A 25,625-nucleotide genomic window follows, 5' to 3' on the forward strand; every position below is an offset into this window, starting at 1 on the left:
AGTTGTTTTTCGGGTAATTAGCATTTACTGTTTAGAGTTTGCATGCATCGCTTGTATGCAATGATATGTGGACGTGACTGATAACCTTAAAAACTGACCGTTGTCACATTTTAGTAAATAAAATTAAGCGTTTGATTTTTTACTTACTTACTCAAGTAACTGCAACTTTGAATCACATGACTGCATCAGATTCTGATATTGTGTTTTGGGGATATACTGAATGCGTTTAGTGTATGGCTAACAACCAATCCTTAAACGTTAGCCATTGAATCAACTCCTTGAATGTGCTAGAAAGGGTAGAAAGTGCAACGGGGAAAATCCATGCCATGGATACAACTAGTTGTTCATTAATTGTTTGAAAGCTAAAAAATTCTGACTATATACACCATTATAAATATGTTTACTCTATTTTATTAGGTACGAAACGTATTTTGTGTTTTCCTGCATTTGGGGATTCGGCTCGGCCCTGTATCAAGACCAGCTGATCGACTGGCGCAGCGAATTCCACAAGTGGTTCACGGGAGAATTCAAGAGTGTGAAGTTCCCTTCAAATGAAAACATGTTTGACTATTACATCGACAGTAAAACGAAGAAGTTTTTACCGTGGTCGGAGAGGGTCGAGAAATTTGAATTCGATCCAGATATTCCTCTGCAGGTAAAAATATACAAACGAGTAATTAGCTGGATTTAGGTCGAGAGCTTGGTATTAGGATAACCTGGTGGTTGCCATCTGAGCATTGATGTACTGGATGAAAAAAATGAAGAATACTATCCGTAAAAAAGTACTCTGATGCTACTATTTAAAATGCAAAAGTTTTTTAACCCTTTTACTCCCAAGTGATTTAGCATAGCATATGTGAAAACTCCCAAGCGTTTTTTGCCAAAAAATCGTTAATTTAGTTTTTTTTAAATAAATAATTCTACACATGTTTTAAAAATTTGAAACTTTTTTTGTGTGTTCTCAATGGTGTATAAAGCAATAATAAGTAATAATATTGATAGTTTACACCAATAAAATAAAAGAAAAAAATAATGTATCAATATTTATTTAGAAATGAACGGATAAAACTATGTTTGAACTACAAAAGAAGTGTGACGACATTTTTTTATTTATAATTGATATATCAAATTGTATAGTATAATCTATTCTTATCTAGTAAGAGAAAAAAAAATAAACATATTATTATTTCTCTATGAAATAGAATTTTTATAAAGTAATCAAAAAAAAAATCGTGTAGTGTCAAGGTATTCAAGAATATTATTCAATTCACGAAATCGCACAAGAATTCGATACAGTATTGAGGACCAACTGATATGGGAATGAAGTAATTTCAAAAAATAAGTTTCAAAGCACTAAAACTATTATAATAATATTTATTCATGTATTTTTTCACCATTCTACCAACAGAACAGTGGGCATTCATTGTTCGTTCAGTCAGAGTTCATTCAAATTACAAAATTTATAATTATATGATAAATGAATCATAAAACAACTAAAAGAAACCTCAGAACTTAAAATGTGTCATAAAAATAATGTTTTATTATTTTTATGACCCTCTTTGGCTGCGCGTTCGACAGCTAGAGCAATTATGACTTGTGAGTTATTAGGGTATGCCACAATTATAATCAAGTGTGACACTAAAATAACTATTAGTCACACCTAACACATACCGAATATAGTGTTTTGTTTATATGAGAAGAAATATGACCGGAAAAAAATTGGAATAAATCGTAAATTTGGATCCAAACTTTCGGCCGATGGGATCGGCCCAGATGGAGTTTTCGCATAGGTATGGTGGGCCGAAATATCGGCCGAATGGGAGTAAAAAGGTTAAACAATCTTATCATCATATTGGCTCTACAATCCTGTATGATTTTGGCTGTTTCCAGGATGTCTCTTCACGCCTGCTTGTCATGAGCTGTGGTTCTTCACTTTAGAAGAAGACCCAGTGTAGTGGTGCCTCTATTAACGCAAGCCAAGCCATCTTTCCTCCGAGTTTTTATTAGAATATTTGAGGGCTGCATTATGTCCTCCTTGCGACATGACCCGCCCCATCTTAACAAATTGTGTTATTCTTGTATCTCATTCGTCAGACACTATTTTCTTTTATGACTGAAAATTCTTAGGATTTACTATTGATGCTCACAAACAACTCTAGCGTTGTTTATACTAATAATGTTTTAATTTTGATAAAAACTACACTGAAGAAATAATATGATTAAATTGTCATAGCTTTAATTGTTTATATGAAGTTAGTTTAAAAGTGGATTAAGCAAACAACCGTGATGGCTGAGTAATAAAATCATGTCCACATAAAAGTTATGACTTTGGTCAAAATTTTTCCCATTTCAGCAATGCCTGGTAAACACGGCGGAGACAACCCGACTGCGGTTTTTTATGGACCTGCTCCTGACGAAGAAACATCCCGTAATGCTGGTGGGCGGTGTAGGCAGTGGTAAAAGTGTCATTGTTGCGGACAAGTTGGCTAGCCTGCCTGACAATTACGCTGTCACCAATGTACCTTTCAATTTTTACACTACCTCAGGTAATTAATGCCTTTGACTAAGTATAACATGAGGAAGCCTTATGAAATTTTAGTATTAAAACACTTGATGGCATTTTTGGACCATTTTTAGTTTTTATATATTTGGTAACATGCAAAAGAAATATTTTATATATTAGTAAATTGGAATTGAACCGCATGCGGCAAAGCGGCATGCATGTTCATAGCTGCTATGTTTGTTTTTACTGTTCGATACGAATGACATTCGAGTTTGACATTCTCTCTTCAAAATATGACACAATATGATAACCATAAAAGTCTATTTTAATACTTACGTACTCTTTGTGTAACAATAACTTTTTGAAATATTTTGGCCGTTACTATATTTTAGAAATGCTGCAAAAGGTGCTAGAGAAGCCTTTGGAGAAAAAATCCGGCAGAAACTTTGGTCCTCCGGGGAATAAAATAATGATATACTTTGTCGATGACATGAACATGCCAGAAGTGGATAAGTATGGAACTGTTCAACCGCACACCCTCATCAGACAATTTATGGACTACACTCATTGGTAATAAAATTAGTTATTTCACCATTATGGGTTCTTAGTGATAGTTATGAGAGTTGGAGAGCTGGATCGATGAAATGATAAAGTTCTGCGGAAGTACGTGGCAACGCAACGCACAGGACCGAGAGAAGTGGAAGTAGCTTGAAGAGACCTTCATCCAGGAGTGGATAGATTCAGGCTGATGATGATGATGATGAATAGGTTCTTAGTGATAGTTATGAGAGTAGCGAGTGGACTGTATGGAATAGGGGTAATTGCGACCAAAGCAAAAGGGGATGCGGGGAGTGAGAGTCGTGTAACAGATATACAATTGGTTGGTTGGAAAGACAAATTGTTGCTCCTGTAGACAGCGATCATATGGCTTGGATGTTCATTATATGTTTACCTTAATTATCAATTAAATTATCTCATTTTTAGGTATGACCGAACCAAGTTGACATTGAAAGATATTCACAATTGCCAATTCGTTTCCTGCATGAATCCAACAGCCGGTTCATTTACGATTGATTCGAGGCTTCAGAGACACTTCAGTGTTTTTGCCGTGAGGTATGAAGGCTCTTGCAAGCAATATATTATTTTTTAAAGAGTGTGATAAGCTTTATGTAAAATCATTTTTAGTTTTCCATCAACCGAGGCCTGTCATCACATATATCAACAAATCCTGTGCGCTCATCTGGCTTCAGAGCATGGCAGATTTCCAGGGAGCGTTAACCAAGTGGCATTACCGATAGTCTACGCTGCGTTGGCTCTGCACACTCGAATTAGCGCCATCTTTCTCCCCACTGCTGTCAAGTTTCATTACATATTCAACATGCGGGATCTCGCCAATGTTTTTCAGGTATGGGACGTTTTTTGTTCAGTGACACCGGTTACACATCTTTATTTCTTTTCAACCTTCCACTCCCCGCCCCAATCAAACTAATTAAACAATTAAACTACTATTTTAATAGCCGAAGAGCTAGCAATAATTGCTAGTTATTATTACTATGTACCAGTGGCGAAGGGTGGAGGTAGGCTGTTATGATCCGACATAGATAGTGCAATACTAAACTTTGTTAGTCAAACCTATTTGTTTTCACTGAAACTAGACTACAATGTGTAGATAGTTTTTAAAATTCAATTAAACCCTGCCTATCCAAGCCATAGCTGATAATAATTGTCAAAAAATATTCATTAATCTAAAAAATATCTAAAATTATGACATTAAACCATACATCATTTTCGATATTTTATAGATATAAGAATATTTTTTATCGATTCTGGTTTGGTTTAGGCAGGGCTTAATGAATTTAAAAAAAAAAGAACCAGCACCATCTGTAATGTGCATTCTCAATTCAACAAAAATACTGTGCCTGAAATTATGACTGAAAAAGTGTGCACTATTTTTGTAGATATCACTATCTAGACCTATAGCATATCTAAACTATTATTGTTTGGTTTAGATAGGGTTTAATTGAATTTTAAAAACTAACCAGTACCATCTGCAAATTAATGCTTAGTTCAAAGAAAACAAATAAGTATGACTGAAAACTGGTGCACTATTTATATCAAATCTTCACAGTCTACCTCCATCCCTCGCCACTGCTATGTACACATTTGCATGTTATTTTCTGTTATAGGGAATACTATTTTCCACTGGAGAAGCTGTCAAATCACCGAGTGAACTGGTTCGCCTCTGGATGCACGAGTCTACAAGAGTCTACTGTGATAAACTAGTTGATGAGAAGGACATTGATACGTTTCATAAAATACTATTGGAAATTATTAAGAAAGGCTTTGAGGTATTTTCAAATTCAAATTTTATTTATTTATACAAATAGTGAACAATACAAATTATTAATTTAGGACGTTCACAACGTGACATTTAGAAACAAAGAAATATTATTAAAACAGTATTATATAAAAAAAGAAATAGATCAGTTTTAAGTTATTAAACAGTAGAAAAGTGTAAATACAAAATAATATTAATTAGATTTATGTACAAGAAAGTACACCGAGTGAGTTAAGCAGACCCTATTTTAAGAATTTATAAAACAACGTCCACCTATACTCACGTAGGTGGAATATATCAACATCCGAAGCGATTTGGCCATTTGGCATCACCAATCGAAGGTTAGTTCTGCTCCTTAGGAGAACAAACAACTGATGCTCCCGATTTCTAAGATAGTTATCAGGGACATACAAGTCAATACTACCACCAATGGCAAAGTTCTCATTTGCACCACACGTATAAGTCGAAAAAAATATGTGGCCAAATATTGATATCTTCTAGCATTTAAACTACAGTATGTAAGCATATCTAAGAGAAAGCCAGTTGGTTAAAGCCACGGATAGTATCCATATAACCTCAAATAAAGGAGTCTCAAAAATTTCTTTTGAACTCGCTCCACCATAAGGTCATATTTCAACTGATGCGGGGCCCAAACAATCGACCCACTCTCAAGCCGGCGTCCAACTAAGGAATTATAAAGGATTTTTAATACAGTAACATCCGAAAAAACTCGGGAAGTACGTAAGACGAAGCCTAACATTTTTACGGAATGCTTTCTACTTTTACTGCCATATAATATTCTTATCTTACAGGAACTGGATGAAGGTGTTGTCTATGAAAAGCCGCTTATCTATTGCCACTTTGCCGATGGCATCGGTGACCCTAAATACATGCCGATAGCAGAATGGGATCATCTAACTAAATTACTAAACGAAGGATTGGCGTCATATAATGACCTTGTCGCCACCATGAATTTAGTTCTGTTTGAAGACGCCATGAACCATATTTGCAGGTATTATCCTAACCGCAGAATAGATTAGTAAGATAGACATGTAAAAGCCATCACCCTGTAACAAGGTTTTGAAGCAGGCCACTTTATGACGGTCAGACCATAAAACCCAAATAAAACAAAACACCCCAACTGTTTCAAATGTTACGCGTTACTTTTACGTGACAAACTTTAATACATATTATTATGATACCGACGTAACTATTAATTGAAAATAACATATTCTCAAACACGTGTTTAAGTTTATATCTATGAGGATAAACAACTCAATCCATGTCAGCATATTGATCGACGATATTAAATAACGATTTCCCGTAGTGTCCCATTATGGCAAACTCAGTAAATAGCTGACTGCAATGCCAATTTCCGCATATCTGTTTTTTTACATAGTCAGCTATATCCGATGACGCAAACTCCATATAAAATAGCTGGCTCAATTATAATAGTTATTTCCTAAATATAATTTTTAGATAATATTTTGATTGTGAGTACATCGATAAATAGCGCACCACAAAGATAATTCAATTATAAGTTTCCGGTAGAAACACATTGCACCGTATTGTCATTGTATTTATTATATTGTACCGATTGTACCCCTGTACTTATGTAACAGTAAATAAACTCTCGCTTCTCCATCATCACGAACAACCATGACCGTTGTCACCTCCGAAAGGGGGGGGGGGGGTGTAGGATGATGCGCTGGACCCCCCGTGATGATGATGTAAGATGTCAAGGTGATATCGTCTGCTGGCTTCTTTCGGGGACATGCTTATGTTGATTGACAACGCGGAATTATAGGTGAAAAACAGGGCGTTTATTTGTCGGAATACATTTACAGTAAAAGTAGTACAGCGTAGAAAAAAAATTATAAAAATAATATTTAAAAAAATAAATTTAAAATGGCGGTGACGCCGTCGAGCGCGGCGCCACAGCCGACGTCCGCAGAGACCAAAAACCGAATAAATCAACCTTTTTGGAGTAGGTTAACTCAGGCAAGAATTAAAAATATTACCTACAAATTCTGTCACTGAAAAATGACAAAAGGACAGCCTTTACACCCTATGTACCTGGCTGGTAGGTACATTGGGTGTCATATTTCTGAGAATTTTTGCTAACCACAGAAATATTCAACCAGACCTTTTCCAGGTACATGCTTTGAAAGGGACTGCATTTGCTGGGATTAACATTACTGCACTAAATTACAGCTTGCTTGTATGTTTAAAATTGAATAAGTATAAAATTTATAATGACGCTAGGTTTTACTTTGCTTGCTTCTAGAATTAATGTAGGTATAAAGAAAATGCAGGATTTTACATACATTAAGGGCTAGAATGATTTCATTAAATTTTGTAGAACTTGCAAAAGGGTGACTATAAATTTTCATACATCTAAGCTTACGGGCTAGAAATTTGCCTCGCAGTCGATCTGTTCATGTTTGCATGAATCAGCCCAATGATGATTCAGGCCTCATGGCCTTGGATCCTCTGAGGATGCCATGGTTTAGGCGGTATCACCGTCTTTCATCACTATAATAACATGAAATTATCATTCTCTTGGTTGTTATCATATATATAATCCAATGTGGTTCTTTGCCGCATCCAGGTATCTTCTCCTCTTCCCCTTGTCTGCCATACTCCTTTCGCTGCTTTAACTTCAGAGATACTATCTGTTCACAGTTCAACCACTCCAGTGTAGATCTCCGAACTGTCCTTTTCCCTTCCAGTTTATTGAAGAAGAGCCTGCTGAATGGTTGGTCAGTCGCCATTGCAATCATTGTAAAAACAACATACAGTCGAACTTGGTTAATACGAGGAAGATGGTACCGACTGAATTTGCTTTTTATAAGCATTACTCATTATATCATTATATAACATTTTTCGCGCCACGTTCTATTCAAGCATAGAACATAAAAAATCTAAAAACCATCGTAAAAATCCCCGAAACAAGCATGGCATTTATAAACTACAAAAGAAATGGTGAGCCGCCGGCGCTGGTAGGTACCTACTGACTTCACAAAGCTTGGATTTTTTACATGCAATTTCAACCATATGCGTGAATACTTTTTCAATGGTGTCGGCGAAAACACCAATTAGGTACTTAGACACTTAACTAGGGTCATAAACGTAATCCAATCCCGGCGGCATCGGTCTAGCTAACTGCCCGGTCGGATTTTATTGCTTAGGATAGAAAATGTTGTTTTTAACGATAGAAACGTTAACAGTTTTGCTTGGTATAACCGAGAAGTAGCTCGTTACTAAAGTGAATAAATGTATGGAGAAAATCATAGACTAAAATGTCAACGAATGTTTTCTCATTACATCCGAGATCTCGCTATTTCCATGATTGTAATAACCAAGTTTGACTGTATTATGCTGATAAACTCATTTTATAAATTAGTTAACAATGTTTCTAGAATAAATCGTATTTTGGAGTCACCCCGAGGAAACGCATTGTTAATCGGAGTCGGTGGTTCGGGGAAGCAGTCTCTATCCAGACTTTCTTCGTTTCTCTCTGGCTTGGAAGTATTTCAGGTTCAACTACGCAAAGGTTACTCCATTCCCGATCTTAAAACGGATCTTGGTAAATATTTAATCAATTATTTCATTATGTAAATGTTAATTATCAATAATTATAATAGAATATATTAACACATGCTATGGACGAGAAGTAACGTGTCCGTTTGTGAAGTGGTGGGTCTTAGATTTGAATCCACAGTTTGCTAAATTCATATTATAATCATCTGCTTAATTTGCAAACCAGCTAACTGCACTTTTGATCATAGATGAGATATCGATGGCAATTCGTTATAAAACATGTTTTATCACACAAAATTTCAAACTCCTAAACTTATAAAAAAATGCATTATTGTTCTCAAAACAGCCAACTGCAAAAGTGCCAAATTTCCAATATCGTAAATGGAACAACTCTGCTCTTTATATAAATTTTCTTTATATATAAAAGGGAAGCTAAAATATTGTATTAATTCGTGGTGCAGCTTATTTGTGAAATTGGTGAATTATTTTTGGTATTGTTAAATTCCACTCGATAGTTGAATTATTAAGTTTTTCTTCTTCCTGAACAATTTGTCCAAATGGAGTTAAAGTAATAAAAAATAAAATAGAGTCATCTGGTGGTCAAACATGAAACTAAATGGAAGCATAGACTTTGATAATGATTTAAAGATTTAAGTCAACACTAAAATGTAGAAGATTTGGACAAGAGATGTCATATTATGCTATGTATTCGTATGAATACACCATAAATTAAATTTATGGTGTATTCATACGAATACTTAAATTTTAAGGGTTGTTTTTCAATGTGTGTTTGGATATAGTACGAAACGAATAGATCGAGCAGATGGTGAACATCCATTTTTCGTAAAAAAAATAATTTGTTAAAAAACCTCTTCGTGAGGCGGCAGAGAAAAAATAATTTACATATTATCCGGGAATCTGTTTGGGGGTGGATACCTTCTAAAGTTAAAGTATATAATTGGCTAAATTCTATCATGCTGGAAGGCTGTAGACTCTATACATATGTACATGATTGGTGGAACAAATAAATGTTATCATGATGTAAAAAATTACACATGGAATCCAGCAGACACAACATAGTTGATCTAAATTTTTACCTGCTGAAAATTTTAGTATTCAATTTAACGGCTTAATGAGCAGTTGTTATCAATGACTCATATTTTGGATATGGCGCCTAATTTACAAATGCCCAATCAAACTGATTATTCATGTTTCAGCTGCCATATATATGAAAGCGGGATTGAAGAATATTGGCCTTGTATTCTTAATGACGGACGCTCAAGTGGCAGACGAGAGGTTTTTAGTACTCATTAATGACCTGCTTGCTTCGGGTGAAATCCCGGATTTATTTATCGATGAAGATGTGGAGCTCATAGTGAATGGCGTAAGAACAGAGGTAGCGTAAAATTAATGTATTTTTATTATTGTTGTCTCGTTCTTGCTTTGTTGTTTGTTATAAAGGAAGGAGGAAGATCGCGCGATGACAACCCAAAAATCTATTAGAATATTGTAGTCTCATTGAAAATGATCAAATTACACTTATTATGGGTCCATAGCAGTGGCGGACATTACCTGTTTGGAGGGTATATTATATGCGCATATTGGAAGAAGGTAAATGATAAGTAACCATAATATTGTAATATTGTTAACACAAATTCACACTTCTGATAATGATTTACACAAAATCATTGAAATTTCAAATGCTTTATAAAATTGTGTAATTTTAAATAAATGAAGACAGGTAAATACATGTGATATTGTGTCAGCATTGGCTTTGGTAAAAGAAATGAAAATGTCAAATAAGTGGCCACGCATTTCTTTGGAATTATTCTGATACCTACTTGAGAATAGTCAACAAGATGACAACACGCAGCTTACAATTTGCATATAAATTTTCTACATAATTCAAAAACACAGCCATTATATCTAATGGCCAACGACTCCAAGCGCGCTAGTCGCGGTGTTAGCAATAAATGAGTTAATTTAAATATGGATGAGTAAATCTGTTCTTGGTCCAGGTAAACGTTAGATAATCACCTAGTAACACGATTCACCGCTGATCCATAGATTGTGAATTGAAAATGCTAAACTATTATTATTTACAGACAAAAGCGGCAGGGTTGCCAGATACAAGAGATAATTGTTGGAAGTTTTTTATCGACAGAGTAAGGAGGCAACTGAAAGTAAGATATCTTTTTTAATTGTTTTTCTTCCTATTCATTCTGCTCTTTCGTCAGAGCATATAGAAACTACGTAACCTGTTCAAGAATCTTTGCCCACACTTGATTATGTTAGTATCCCTTAGGTCTGGGTTACATTCCCTGTGAATGGAATTCAATTATCATTTTGTCATTTCATGAGTATTCGCTGCAAGTAAATCTGTTCCTGAAGCTCAGTATACAGTTGCTATGAGTTTTCATAGTCTTAAAACTAATGTATACAAATACAATACAAATACAATACAAATACAATACAAATACAATACAAATACAATACAAATACAATACAAATACAATACAAATACAATACAAATACAATACAAATACAATACAAATACAATACAAATACAATACAAATACAATACAAATACAATACAAATACAATACAAATACAATACAAATACAATACAAATACAATACAAATACAATACAAATACAATACAAACACAATACAAACACAATACAAATACAATACAAATACAATACAAATACAATACAAATACAATACAAACACAATACAAATACAATACAAATACAATACAAATACAATACAAATACAATACAAACACAATACAAATACAATACAAATACAATACAATACAAATTCAATACAATTAAAATATATGTAATACAAATACCACAAAAATTCAACACAATACAATACAAATATAAAACAAAAAATGATATAATTCAAATACAATACAAATACAGATTGAAAATTAAAATTGAATACAGTTGTTAATTTCAGGTTGTTCTTTGTTTCTCGCCTGTTGGATCAACACTCCGCGTTAGATCAAGAAAGTTTCCTGCAATTGTAAATTGTACTTCGATCAATTGGTTTCATGAATGGCCACAGGAGGCCTTACGATCGGTTTCGAAAAGATTTCTTTCAGAACTTGAAGCCGTTCCTGTAAGTCAAAACAATATTATTGTGACATTAATGCAGTATTTTGATCTAGTATTCTGTATATCATATTATTATCATAGGCTGCTTACATGGCATGATTGGTGGTTTGGTAGGTTATCGATTGTTAACCGTTGTTTTGTTTTTCAGTCAATGGTTAGATTGATTACTGAATTGAAAAAAATCTATATAGGTTGGTAGATTTGTCAATTATTTTGCTTTCCAGGAATCACTGATTGAATCTGTAGCAATATTCATGTCTCACGTTCACACGACTGTCAATAATATGTCCGCTACCTACTTCCAAAATGAACGGAGATACAATTACACAACTCCAAAATCATTTTTGGAGCAGATTTCTTTGTATTCAAAATTACTTTGCGAGAAGTCGGCAGATCTTAAACTGATGATTATGAGACTTGAAAATGGTCTACTGAAATTGGATTCATGCGCTAAAGACGTGGAAAAACTGAAGGTATGAAAAAATATTAGTATGACATGTTTAATTGCAATTGTAATAATATAATCACAAAAGACTTTAAAGCAGCTTTTTCGTCAAAGGGACAATTTTCAAATCAAAAATATTTGGCGGGGGCCTTTCTTTTGTAAATATTTTCTGTTTTTCAAAAACAGGCAAAAAAATCAAAAAAATATTTCATTGAACAATAACGGATATATTTTGTTTGCAAATGAGACATAAAACAATCTTGTTTTGTTCGATTACAAAATATAGTAGACTCCATTTTTCTTGAAATTTTCTCTTTACCTCCTGTGTTTGACGCCTTTTATCCATTTTAGTTTTGGGGTTATATTTTTTAACAGAACCGGTAAAATTTAACAGCTAACAACACAACAACTATGGCATCGGTGCACCCATAGCTCCGCCTGTACCGAACCCCCCTCATATCGCACATGCGCATACACAAATATCAAAGAGTCTGACCATTCATTCTAGCCAGAGGATATTTAATGTAAATGTAATTTTTAATATTCGATATGAAGAATAAAAAATAATACAGATTTAACATAAATCTCATGGGACACATCAAAAAGTCACGTGGGATATAATTGGCCCGAGGGACACACTTTGTGAATCCCTGCTTTAAAGGTTACGTTTTTACTTACTCAAAAAAAGCATTTCTAATATATTATACCGTGCAATCGATTTGGTGGCTGCGTCGGAATCTTTAACGATTTCACGACTATTGTGTGGCTTTAATGATAAGTTTATCATATGTTTTCTTTTCTAGATTACTCTGGCAGAGCAAGAAATTGATTTAAAAGAGAAAAACATTGCAGCAGAAGAGCTCATATCTGTAGTGGGAGCGGAGAGTGATAAAGTATCAAAAGAAAAAGCATTTGGTGAGAATTTGGTTTTTTATTTTATAAGTAAATGTATAATGGCATTGGGCCAGACAAGCTGTTCGGTGACTGGATGCTGAACAAATCGTCATTGGAACTTGAAAATTGTGTAACTACGTTTTGATCAAAAATTGTCTTTGAATGCTATCTTGTGGCCGTTGTTAATATCTACCCCCCCCTCCCACGCAAATGATATAATTCTAAATAAATTGTAACATTTTTAAATCATAGATACACAAAAATAATGGTTTTGTCTCTCCTGTAAAGTAGTGTTTTTGGAGTTATACAATTTTCTAGTTTCAACGACGATTAATGCAGTCATACAGTGGTACCCGAAAAGAAACAGGGAGGCATTCATCCAATAATGGATTAACAATCACCTCGTGATTTGATGGTGATATAGCTAGTCTATAATATAACAAAACTGTAATGTTTTTGTGTTGAGGTATTGATATTCAATTTGCGCCTACTTCCCGTATATCCAGAGACTTGAAATTTGGTACACAGGTGGTCACGTAGTGACAATATGTTCAATGTAAATTTGGAGGCGGTCTGGTAGTCCAAACATGGGGTGTGCATACAATGTACACGAATAAACTAACGTTTTTGTTAATGATCCTATCAATCTGAAACCTTCAGGAAGGGGTGCGGCGAAGTCTTATTAGTATAATGCAGCTGCCATTAACTCCCACGATAGCCAAGAGAAATAAGCTTTGCTGTAAGTAATTCTATTATCTATCTATAACAGTGGCGGAAGAAGAGAAAAAAGTAAAAGTGATTGAAGAAGACGTGTCGATCAAAGCCAAGATATGTGCCGACGACTTGGCGAAAGCTGAACCGGCTTTAGTTGCCGCTCAAGAGGCTCTCAACACCCTCAATAAAAACAATCTCACCGAGCTGAAGTCCTTTGGTACGCCTCCGGATGCTGTGGTGAATGTGACAGCTGCCGTTAGTGTCCTGTTGGCTAAGAAAGGGAAGATTCCAAAGGATAAATCATGGAAATCATGCAAGGTAGATGTATTGTTTTTAATTTATGTAATAATTTTTGACTCTACAACCCTTAGAGAGGTGTTTTCAAAATTTTTTTTTTCACTCTAAATTATTAATATTTTGAAAATGTTGATAAAAAGACATAAGTTAACTTGCTTGTGACTTACTGGTACATACAAACTTTGGTGAGTTAACTCAGTAATGTCACTCAAGTTGTATAAAAAGTGTTTACAAACATTTGAAATGTTTTTATTGGATAGAAACATGTGGGTGTCATGGTGTTGTGGATGAAGAAGTCGAGATTTGGTGGTTGTTCCGATGGATGGAGGAGCGAGTTTTATCTACAGCGTAAACAGTTGGTACAAGAGTATGTTACAGTAGTTATGTTACAATACTTATGATACTGTTCCGAAATCCGAGTCTCGCTAGAATGAGATGTTGTGCGGAGCGATACGGAGACTGAGATACTAACAGACCGGGAACTTATATTCGAGTGATATGCCCAATGAATTATGATCCGTTATTTATTGACGTACTCACAATCAAAATAATAACTTGAAAAGAATATTTAGGAAATAATTATTATAATTGAGTCAGCTATTTTATATGGAGTATGCTGTCATTGTATATGGCTGACTATGTGGAAAACAGATAAAATGCGGAAATTATAATTGCAGTAAGTTATTTACTGAGTTTGCCATAATTGGACACTACTGGAAGTGGATATTAAGGAATTTGTAATTGCGGTCAGTTATTTAATATCGCCGATCAATATGCTGACACGGATTGAGTTGTTTATCCCCATAAACATATTGTTTAAATGCACTGACAAACAAGCAAGTGTGGCCGTGTTTGCAAGAAATTTTGTACCATTTTATGGGAAGTAGTGACGTGAGGTCTCACGTAATGTTGATTTGATTACATCACGCAAATTCTTTTGATGTGAATTGTCCAAACTGGATTTAATTTGATAGCAATATTTGCAGGTTCGGATATGTGCTGAATTTCAAAGAAATGTTTACAAACTATTTACCTTGCCGTGTTAATCCGAAAGACAATTTGTGTTAATTACAGGTAATGATGGCTAAAGTTGATCAGTTTTTATCCGAACTAATGAATTATGACAAAGAAAACATTCACCCTGATGTAGTAAAGGTACGAATGAATATTTATAGAACAAACATGCTTAATATTAAATCTTAAATAGTGAATAAATTTAATGATATGTCAAATTTTCAATGACAGGCTATTCAACCATACATCAAAGACCCTGACTTTCTCCCGGAAACGATAGTCAGTAAATCCAGTGCTGCGGCTGGCCTGTGCGCTTGGGTCATCAACATAATGAAGTTCTACGAAGTGTACGTGGTCGTGGAGCCCAAGAGACGGGCCCTAATCGCTGCTAACGCCGAACTAGCTGCAGCGAGGACTACTCTGGGGCAATTGAAGGATAAGATAGTGGTAAGTGGACGAAGTTAACAAAATCTGGACTTAATTTAATTAAACCAAAACAACTCAACAGTACTAATATTTTCAGGAACTTGAACAAAGGCTAGCAGTGTTACTAGCTAACTTTCAAGAAGCGGTGGATGAGAAATTAAAATGTCAGGCCGAAGCAGACAATACAACACTCACTATCGATCTGGCAAATCGACTCGTAAATGGACTATCTTCTGAGAGAGTCAGGTAAACACGTACACTTTTTTTCTCAAAAGAGTTTGGACACTACTGTCCGTCGACAATAAATCGGCAATAACAGGAAGTTGCTGTAGTCTCATATAGAAGACTTCTCAGTGACATACATGGCGTCAATGCTAGAGTGCTAGAGACGCGTTTAAATAATGTATTGGTTCTTCTTTTAGATGCGACTCTTTTTCTTTGCAATAAACCAAAAGTTTACTAATAATATTTCTAATATCACTCCTGATCGTTTTAGACATATTTTTATTATGAAAAGCTTCAAATTATTAATAGTAAGATCCATACACCACGGAAGCGTAAAATGAAATGATAAATTTGGGGGCGTTCCCCATTTGAAAACGGAAGTGCAATTAGCTGCACTGGAGGGGATTGTAAGTTCACAGTTTCGACAATAACTGGAGGGATTCATATTTTAGGCAAAATATTGTTAATTATTTAGTTAACTATTGATATATTATTGAGAATATTGATGAACAATGATGTTTTCAGATGGACTGTGACCGTGGGTAACCTAAAGGAGTGCGGAGTAATGCTGCCTGGTGACGTGCTTCTGATAACAGCATTTATATCGTATGTCGGATGCTTCACACACAGCTATCGGCTTGAACTGCAAAACAATCTTTGGATACCGTTTCTGTACAAAGTGGATGTAAGTATTTTTGTCATAAATAAAATGGCAAACATATGTTTGGACCTTGAATGACCGATTTTATGACATACAAACTTTTGCAGCCGAAAATTCCAATCACGGAGAATATAGATCCGCTAATGATGATGACTGACGATGCTCAGGTGGCTACGTGGAACAATGAAGGCCTCCCGGCCGATAGAATGAGCACTGAGAATGCTACGATACTTACCAATTCTTCTAGATGGCCGCTCATGATCGATCCGCAACTGTATGTAGTAATATTAGTATTTACAATTTTATTTTCTTTTGAGAATAGAGAATTTTTGAAAGCAACATGTACAGATTCAAGATATAATATAACGAATGTTTCATTTAGCTCTAGAATCCAGTGTGGACCTAGGCCGCTTGTTTTTTTTACAAGAAGTGCATGTTAGTCACTAGATCACAGTATCGAAGGGTGGAGGTAGGCTGTTAAAATCCGCCATAAATAGTGCATATTAACCTTTGTCAGTCATGCGTATTTGTTTTCATTGAAATAAGAATACAATTTACAGATGGTGTTTGATTAGTTTTTAAAAATCAATTAAACTTTGCCTAAACCACACCATAATAGATCGATCATATCATATCAGATCACGGCCCGATAGAGTCTTAGCTTTAACAAGCCTACAGCGGACGCTCGATTGAAGTAACTGAAAGTAACTGCCTTATTTAATCACGGTCGACTGATGACCCGTAACTGCTGACTTGCGACAATATCTAGGGATTTGAGGTAGGTAGGAAAAAGGAATGAGGGCCACCATAATTGGCCCAACCATACTATGTCATGCAATTATCAAATTCAAAAAACTTCAACAAAAAAATTCAAAAAAACGTTTTTTGCCCCTGTTCTAAAATTTGTTCTGTCTGGGTTACGCCCTTTTTCGTAAACACGGTCGATATAAAATTTTGAATATCAATACCTCAAAACTTGCTTTTATGAATATAATATGTTTTATACCTTACAATTAGTTGGAGTGTCCTAGAAGGTCAGTAGATACCGTCCTTATAGTTAATTTGGCAGAGCTGAGGGACGTCGGCATGACCTCAGAAGATTGGCAAGTCAATATTAATATCTTTGTTTTATTTTTACAGACAAGGTATAAAATGGATCAAAAGTCGCTATGCAAATCAATTGATAGTTGTGCGTCTGTCTTCGCATAGTTATCTAGAGACAATCGAGAAGGCAATCAACAATGGCGATGTTCTGCTCATTGAGAGTATATCTGAGACGGTCGACGCTGTTCTGGATCCACTCTTGGGAAGAATGCTGATCAAGAAAGGGAAAGTTATCAAGGTAATAAATTAGAATAATGTTCCACAATGTTGTCAGGTTTGGCTTCGCGAATTTCATTTATTTTACTCTTAATGTTTAAAACCATTGATTTACTGGATACATCTTCCTTACAATTATCTCAACGCTAAAGGGGAAACATTTTCGAAAATACATTAAAGACATGTGATGAACATCTGTAAGAATCACCCTTATTGCAAAGTAGGTTGAGTAAGTATATAATATATTATGTGTTTTTGCAATAGACATCTGACGGTATAGCTCTACAGTGCCTGTACACGTGTATGGATTTACTGGCACCAATAGCGTGTAAATTCAACTATTGCGATAATAACTGTTCACACGTAAAAGTGCTGACTGTCTCACCAATCTCATTCTTCATGCGTAAGCGAGACGCAATGTTGTTATTGTATGGTGCTATTTGACAGGGTGTGACGTCTTAAATGCTATGCGCGGTGTAGTTTTTTTTTTTCCGGCAGATTCGCCAGTATTTTTTTACTGCGCAGGCGCAAAAATATATCACAAGCTCTAACTGTCACGTGAAAATTCAGAAGCTGCTGAACTTTTTAGATCCATGCATGCAATCTTGCAACTTGTACGATAATATGTGTTTACACATAATTTTTTTTTGTTATGGGTGCGATTGTCAGCAGTAAATCCATGCATGTGTAAACAGGGTATTAGACGCATCGGCAGAATAAAAGAATAATAACGTATACAAAATAAAACAGTTTGAAAATTGATCTTTATTACAATGCGGGTAGCTCAGAGTAATGATATGTAGAGAGCGCCTAATATTCGGCAAAATGCAGCCGTGTTTCTTGCATATAACGCGCAGTAAAACCTCGATTTTATTATTACTTAACTATGAAACGTTATACCATCGTATTGCTTCTCAGTACGGCTACCAAATTTAAACACTATATTGTGTAACAATATGTTCTACTAAAATAACTAAAAATAATTACCACTAACTTTATATTTAACCGCATAACTAGTGATTTGGGCAGGAAAGGGGAGTGAGAGGTAGAGCGCAATGGTGAGACAAGGCCATACAACAGGAGTGATCTTAAAATTATAAAAAAAAATGTATTCATTGTTGTTGTTTGTAGATTGGAGATAGAGAAATCGATTACAATCCCAAATTCAGGCTGATTCTTCAAACAAAGTTGGCCAATCCTCACTACCAGCCAGAGATGCAAGCACAGTGTACCCTTATTAATTTTACAGTCACGCGTAACGGGCAAGTCACAATTATTAATTAATTACATTTTAATTAAATATTTTTTTCAAAACTGAATCTGATTAATACACATGATTTAAGAATGTCACATTCTTTATTGAATAAAATAATATGTAATTTGGAACAGCTCTGAAAGACACATATTTAAAAAAGTAAAACAATAGTGGTAGATGTGGATTTAAGTCACATTTTTCTAAGATTTTTCGAATACATGTTTTTAGGCTATTCAAAATTATGTATATTCAATGAAGAATGTTTAATTTTAAAATCTTGCCTAACGGCCCACATGCTCAGAGTAAGTCAGAATGGAGCTTTTATGCATTTTCAAAGCATGATCCTGGATTGAACCGTTGAACGTTGTAGATAATCTATTTACATAGTTTTGAAAACTTATTATCCTTTATATTTATTTTAAACATTTGATGACTGCATAAAGTATTTTTATATATTTTATATATATTATACTACCTTATTCTTAGGTCGATAATTATTATAAAGCAAATATTATTCGTAGAATGTTTATCACATTTGAATGGTCAAAGACATAGCTTATAATAAATATCTTTAAAATTATCTTTAAATGTGTAAATCTTGCCCATTTTTTGAATAATAAAATGCCTAATTCTCGTCAAATTTGGGATCACAGAGATTATCAATAAAAAAAATTATTGTAAATATTTCACTATAATAATGTCTACATAAATTTTACTAATGGTTTTATAAATGCTACTGACGTACTGAAATATGACTATATTCTAAAACATTAGAGCGAGAGGTTTAAAAGAATACTATTTTATGTAATAAAAATACTTTATGCAGTCATCAAATGCTTAAAATAAATATAAAGGATAATAAGGCTTCCAAATTATGTAAATAGATTATCTATAACGTTTAAGGAATGCCCAGGATCATGCTTTGAAAATAGTATAAAAGCTCCATTTTGACGTACGCTGAGCATGTCCCCCCTTAATGTTTTGCAAATTTAAGTATTGCATAAAAAATCAAATTGGAGGAATAGTTTGTGCTCCACGAAATGTGTCTCTATTGGGTATTCAAAAAGATCCTTGAGTCAATCTGTGTAAATAAACTATGGCAGCGATAGTTTAATCATGAACTGTTCAGTATCTGTGATGGGCTGGATAAGATGCAACGATCAGCAGTGATGCGCTTAATGTTTACGAAACCAGAAGGACGATGATATGCTGGAAGGCCATAACTTCGGTGGATTAATGGAGTAGAAAAGCACTGGCGTAGTCAGTAGTGCCACAGTAATAATCATAATGTTTCTAAGGCTTATCTAGAAATGTACAAGTTTTGTCTTTTACTTTGGATCTTCTGAACAGGTTGGAAGAACAACTTCTCGGCGAAGTGGTGAAGGCTGAAAGACCCGACCTTGAATCTCTCCGGGCTGACCTCACAAAGCAGCAGAACGATTTCAAAATAACATTGAAAACACTGGAAGACGACCTGCTGTGCCGCTTGTCTTCTGCGGGGCCAGATATACTAAGCGACTCAGCGTTGGTGATCAATTTGGAAACCACAAAGAAAACAGCGGCTAAGATTGTTATCAAAGTGAAAGAGGCAAAAGTTACAACGGTAAAAATTGATGAAGCAAGAGAACATTATCGGTAAGTAAAATGCTAATTTTTGTGTATATTCATCGTTTACTTATATATCGTCTCTCGTGGATTATGTAGCCAAATATTTTTAAGTCGTTCAAACCAATTTTTGACAGAGAATCAGGAGGTCTTATCAAGACGTCATTTTACGTTTACTGGTGGTTAGCCATTCATTCAACCATTTTCAAACAATGAGAGATAAACAACTTTCTATGATCATGAGATCTATGAGGATTTTACTAAATTAATTTAAAAAAATTCCCTGTCACATTCCATGGCTGTATCGTTTATACCTTTTGGATGGTATTTATTCGCCTTCCAGGTGACCAGCATTTGTTTTAAAGAAATCTCGACACTCTCTTAAGACATACATTTCAAGTAGTCAAGCTAAATCCAATATCGCATTTTCACCTTAGATGTGATAAGAGTGCATGATCCGCTCTCTTATCTCTTATTTTCTGACAGATCCGCGGACCGGCGCCAATCCGCAAAAGCTTTCATCCAATTATACCACTACACGATTCGGATATTCCTACTAGATATTTTTGCCAATATACTGGTTTTTTGATTTTTTGTTTTGAAATCCAAGAAACTTATTGATATCTGAGTGTTTTCCATACTTGTATCTATTTATATTAGTTTTTCTTTCTGGCTGATACTGGTCCGCGAATTATTACTCCTATGTTTGCCGGGCTGCAGGTTTTAAAAGGTTGAAGAATACTGCCCTAGATTGCACAGTTTCACAGTGGGGATAACAACTATGCCTTGGTACTATGTAGTTGAATGATGCAAAATGAAGCAAAGACATAAGCCTATTTGGCTCTGGTCATGACTCCAAATCATTCTGTGACTGTGCTCCCTACTCACGTAGTAGGATTTGATTTTGGTGTGTTCCATAGACTATAGATTCTATAATTGTTTGAATTGCAGGCCTGCAGCCGAAAGAGCTTCTCTATTATACTTCATTCTGACAGATTTGAGCAAGATAAACCGAATATATCAGTTCTCGCTAAAAGCGTACAGCGTTGTGTTCAAAGATGCCCTCACGAGAGCCACTCCCGAGAAGCGACTGGCCCAGAGGGTGATCAACTTGCTGGACAGCATCACCTTCTCCGTGTTCATGTACACCAGTCGGGGGTTATTCGAGTGTGACAAGCTTATCTTTCTATGTCAAATGGCATTACAGGTATGAAGAATTCCTTATAACATGTATTCAGAGGAGATTGAAACACTGCATACATTTCAACCAAATTTCATCATAATTTTAGATTTACTGAAACAGTGAATTGATCAGTTATTATTATTATTATTGTTACCTATGTCCATTTCATGTAGTTACCGAATCTGTGTAGTTCTAACTTCAAATGGCATAATTATGACGGTACGCAGCGATGATGAGTAAAAATGAGAAACAGGCTATCCTGAAATGGTTGAGTAAGACATGAATCATCAAATGGCTTCTCAATATGAAATTGAATCGTAATTATTCTCGTATTATTTAGATGAACAATCACAAATTTGTCAAACACATAGTAGGTACCTATATCATTCGTATCGAAAAATGAAAGCAATGATTGCTGCTGTAAACAAGCCTCCATGTTTCGATTCCAATCTGCCAACTTACAAAATATTGATTATGCTCTGGCTACTAAATCTATCACACCAAAATGTTTCATAAGACTCCTTTTTATATCGGTTTTTGTGTTTTAAATCATGGTATCAATTAAGTGCCTTAATTACTAACCGACGCCCGGATCACTCCAAATTTTAGTTATCGTGTACTTCCACATGCTAATAATATTAAATAAACTATTTCTTTTATTATATTATATGATATATAGGATATGTAATATATTATACTTAATTTGAAAACACCTCAGATATTTACCTATTTGAAAAGACAACATAGCCAATGATAGTCAACATTAACGCAATTTAATAAGTAATTCATGAAACAATTATTAGTTAATTTCGTCGTAATTAAATAGGATGCCCATAGCTTAATTGATAAAGCACATTGGTGCGAATCCAGTGGTTACAGGTTCAAGTCCTGTCGGGCGTTGTATTTTTTCAAATAAGATTTTTTCTAGCACATAAATATCTGAGGTGTTTTCAAATTATGTATAATATATTACATATCCGTTATTAAAAGATAGGTTCAAGTCTATAATTATTGATAAATTTTTGAACATATTATTGTTATAATTTTTCAATCAAAGATAACAGATTACGAATCTGGTTTTTAGATTCAATTGTCAACGGATGAAGTGGCAGCAGATGAAGTTGATTTTCTTCTACGATATCCTGCGAAACCTGTGACACCGTCATTGCCGTGGGTATCCGACAGAAGCTGGGGAGGCATCTCTACCCTTTCCAAGATGGAGGACTTTTTGAATTTGGATAAAGATATCGAAGGCGCCAGTAAAAGGTAGATTGAAAAGACACTCATTCGCGATTAAATCAACATAAGAATATTATTTTTATACTTACTTCAAACATAATATTGTCAAAAGGTGGCAGAAATTCACTGAAGGAGAAGCCCCCGAGAAGGATAAATATCCTGGTGAATGGAAGAACAAGAGCCCTCTTCAGAGACTCTGTATAATGCGTGCTTTACGTCCAGATCGTATGACTTATGCCACCAGGTATGTCCAGCACCAAGTCTTATATCTTAAATAAGCACCGATATGTCCTACAAATCATATTTAGTATTCTACTACACTTACTTTGTTAGATTTTGATCATCAATCATCACAGTCTAAAATATTTCTATATGAGGCATCTAATTACAAAAAGCGACAAGTCCACAATTCAATATTTTCGGGAAACAACGTTTTTATGTTTCTAGCTTCAATTATTTGTTTTAACGTGAGATTTTTTTTCCGTTGTATTCTATGTCGAAATTAGAACCAAATGGCAATTTGTTTCAGCCGATAAACTCTTAAATGTAATAAATATAGGCAAAATAAAATTGGCGCTACTTGTACTTCACTTTTTAATTTATCCCGCATAAGGCACATATTTCTGTGGCACTGTCATAAGTTTACCAGATGCTACAGCATGGGAGACGCCCTTTTCAATATTGAACGTTCGCTTATTGGTTGACATAAACACGCGCTAAATCAACCAAGCTTTAAATAATATGAAAAACGGACTTGGCGCTTTTTGTAATAAATCGAGACTTAAAATATATTTTTTTGTAGGGTTATGTTGCGTTTTGGAATTTATAGATCAATACATATTATGTAAAATTATACAAAGATGCTTAAATTCAGACAACGTTATCTACAAAAAAGTGTTTTTTTTTTTTTTTGAGATAACGTTATTTTACATTTACGGCTACATGATAGTCAAACAACGTTATGTCAATCTTTTCTAATTTCTTATTAAATCGTCAGTAAAGTTTAACGCTAATTACATAAGTTACCCTTGTTTTCATATTTTTTAAAGACTATCCCTATACATTTTAACATCATCATAAGCAAGATAAATGTACAATACACAATAAATTATAAAATATTAACATTAGGCTTAAAATAAACATTTCCCTTGTTAAGTCACAAGAATCTAAAATAACCATTTTTGGCTCTCCTGTAAAGTTGCACTTTTGTAGATAGTGTTGTTTGACACTAAGCCCTCGAATTTAGATATGAATTTGATCTCAATACTATACGGCCATCTATTTCTGATAAAACTTCTCATGGCGAACTGTGATATGGCTAACTGCATATATATAAATTTACTGACACGGTATTTTACATGTACAGGGAGTCCTCATTATCAAAGTACAGGAGGACCTCGACTTTCGCACATAATTGGTTCCTGAAAAGGTGTGCGAATGTTGAATGTTCGAAAGTAGAGGGAAGTAAAAAAAAAATTAAATAGTGTGTATTTTGAAATATTATAAGATGTTTAAGAGACATGTTTAAGTGGGGTTTGCGGGTGTTACCCTTAAAAAGTTCTTCTTTATTTTAAATAAAATATTTTAAATGGTAAATCATTAAATTTACAATATTGCTTAACTGCTGGCACGAAATGTAAAGTGAACCAATCTTTTAATATTAACGCAGTAAACCCAGGCTTTCTTATTTGATTACTGGAAGCAATTCTTTATCCTTCCCTTTCAATGCTCTGGGATTTTCTGGTTGATAAATTAACATTGGCATCAATTTTAAATCACCAGCCAAGTTTCCACCAAGAAGCAATGTCAATCGGTTTTTAGAAGGTTTATGCCCAGGGGCAACTGATTCTTCCTTAGATAAGAATGTACGACAAGGCATTTTTTTCCAAAATAAACCTGTGTCATCTACATTAAATATTTAGCTAGAGGAATATTCTCCATCTTCAATATTTTGGATAATGAGGAAATAAACTCTTTTGCAGCATCTTTATCCGCATTAGCCGATTCTCCAGTGAATTTAATATAAACCAACCGTTACTTGCTTGAAAAATCGTGTTAGAATCTTCTTTTAATCTAGCCTTCCAATCTTTGTGCAAACTAAGAGCCTTCGCTTGAATAATTGAAATATTCAGAGGGACATTTTTTTGATGTTGGTCGTCGATCCATGATGACAAATATTTTTCCATTTCATCCATAACTATGCCGTGTCTTTTTGAAACAACCTTTAAAGATATATTTCCACAATTTTTAACATATTCCTTAATTTTATTTTTACTTTTCAAAATTGAACATATCGTAGTAGACCTGTTTGTATCATACGAACGTCCGATTGAAGCAAAAGATTCACCGCAATCAGAACGTCATGTGAAGTTTATAAATCCTTGATTTCTCTTTGTTCGTATCAACACTGCAGTTTTTCCGTTTCTCACTCATGTTTATAAATTTTTAGGGTGAAAAATTTCAAATGAATAAAATTAGCAAAACGCACAACATGACACGCCCGCACGCGCTCCTGCGCAAGAATAAACCTGTCCTAGCTAGCTCACAAGCAAAGTGACGGGTGCGAGCAGGATGCAAGTGACGCAAGAAATGCACTTGTTTGTGAGCGAGCGAGAAGGGGATATCTTAACCCCACGGCCAGCGCGACGTTTTAAAAAAACGATTTTTTTTTGAAATGTGCGAAATAGCGAATTGTGCGAAAGTCGAACGTTCGTAAGTCGAGGTCCGCCTGTATTAGTTATTTGAGTCGCCGCAGTTTCGAATTTACAGAGAATGCAAAAAAACTATAAAAACACAAGCACAGTCGTCAGCTTTCAATCTTTCAATCCCACACTCTAC

The 25,625-nt window shown here is 34.7% G+C and overlaps 1 protein-coding gene across 1 annotated transcript in view; it reads left to right on the forward strand.

Moving 5' to 3' along the window:
• LOC147071096 (dynein beta chain, ciliary-like) overlaps window positions 1–25,625 on the forward strand; it is a 103,559-nt gene that overhangs the window by 63,881 nt on the left and 14,053 nt on the right. Inside the window, exons 46-70 of the mRNA XM_085948683.1 lie at window positions 418–655; window positions 2,354–2,546; window positions 2,896–3,073; window positions 3,488–3,616; window positions 3,689–3,908; window positions 4,690–4,851; window positions 5,654–5,853; window positions 8,264–8,430; window positions 9,602–9,780; window positions 10,490–10,567; window positions 11,352–11,513; window positions 11,734–11,982; window positions 12,758–12,869; window positions 13,618–13,880; window positions 14,934–15,014; window positions 15,105–15,320; window positions 15,397–15,545; window positions 16,050–16,209; window positions 16,293–16,459; window positions 17,326–17,527; window positions 18,637–18,767; window positions 20,111–20,395; window positions 21,317–21,572; window positions 22,633–22,814; window positions 22,900–23,031. Of these exons, the coding sequence (XP_085804809.1) occupies window positions 418–655; window positions 2,354–2,546; window positions 2,896–3,073; window positions 3,488–3,616; window positions 3,689–3,908; window positions 4,690–4,851; window positions 5,654–5,853; window positions 8,264–8,430; window positions 9,602–9,780; window positions 10,490–10,567; window positions 11,352–11,513; window positions 11,734–11,982; window positions 12,758–12,869; window positions 13,618–13,880; window positions 14,934–15,014; window positions 15,105–15,320; window positions 15,397–15,545; window positions 16,050–16,209; window positions 16,293–16,459; window positions 17,326–17,527; window positions 18,637–18,767; window positions 20,111–20,395; window positions 21,317–21,572; window positions 22,633–22,814; window positions 22,900–23,031 (4,491 nt within the window). The remainder of the gene's footprint in view (window positions 1–417; window positions 656–2,353; window positions 2,547–2,895; window positions 3,074–3,487; window positions 3,617–3,688; window positions 3,909–4,689; window positions 4,852–5,653; window positions 5,854–8,263; window positions 8,431–9,601; window positions 9,781–10,489; window positions 10,568–11,351; window positions 11,514–11,733; window positions 11,983–12,757; window positions 12,870–13,617; window positions 13,881–14,933; window positions 15,015–15,104; window positions 15,321–15,396; window positions 15,546–16,049; window positions 16,210–16,292; window positions 16,460–17,325; window positions 17,528–18,636; window positions 18,768–20,110; window positions 20,396–21,316; window positions 21,573–22,632; window positions 22,815–22,899; window positions 23,032–25,625) is intronic.

The sequence above is a fragment of the Rhyacophila brunnea genome, unplaced genomic scaffold, assembly GCF_057557595.1.
Source record: "Rhyacophila brunnea isolate RB1 unplaced genomic scaffold, BYU_Rbru_1.0 scaffold_20, whole genome shotgun sequence".
Taxonomy (NCBI): Eukaryota; Metazoa; Arthropoda; class Insecta; order Trichoptera; family Rhyacophilidae; genus Rhyacophila; species Rhyacophila brunnea.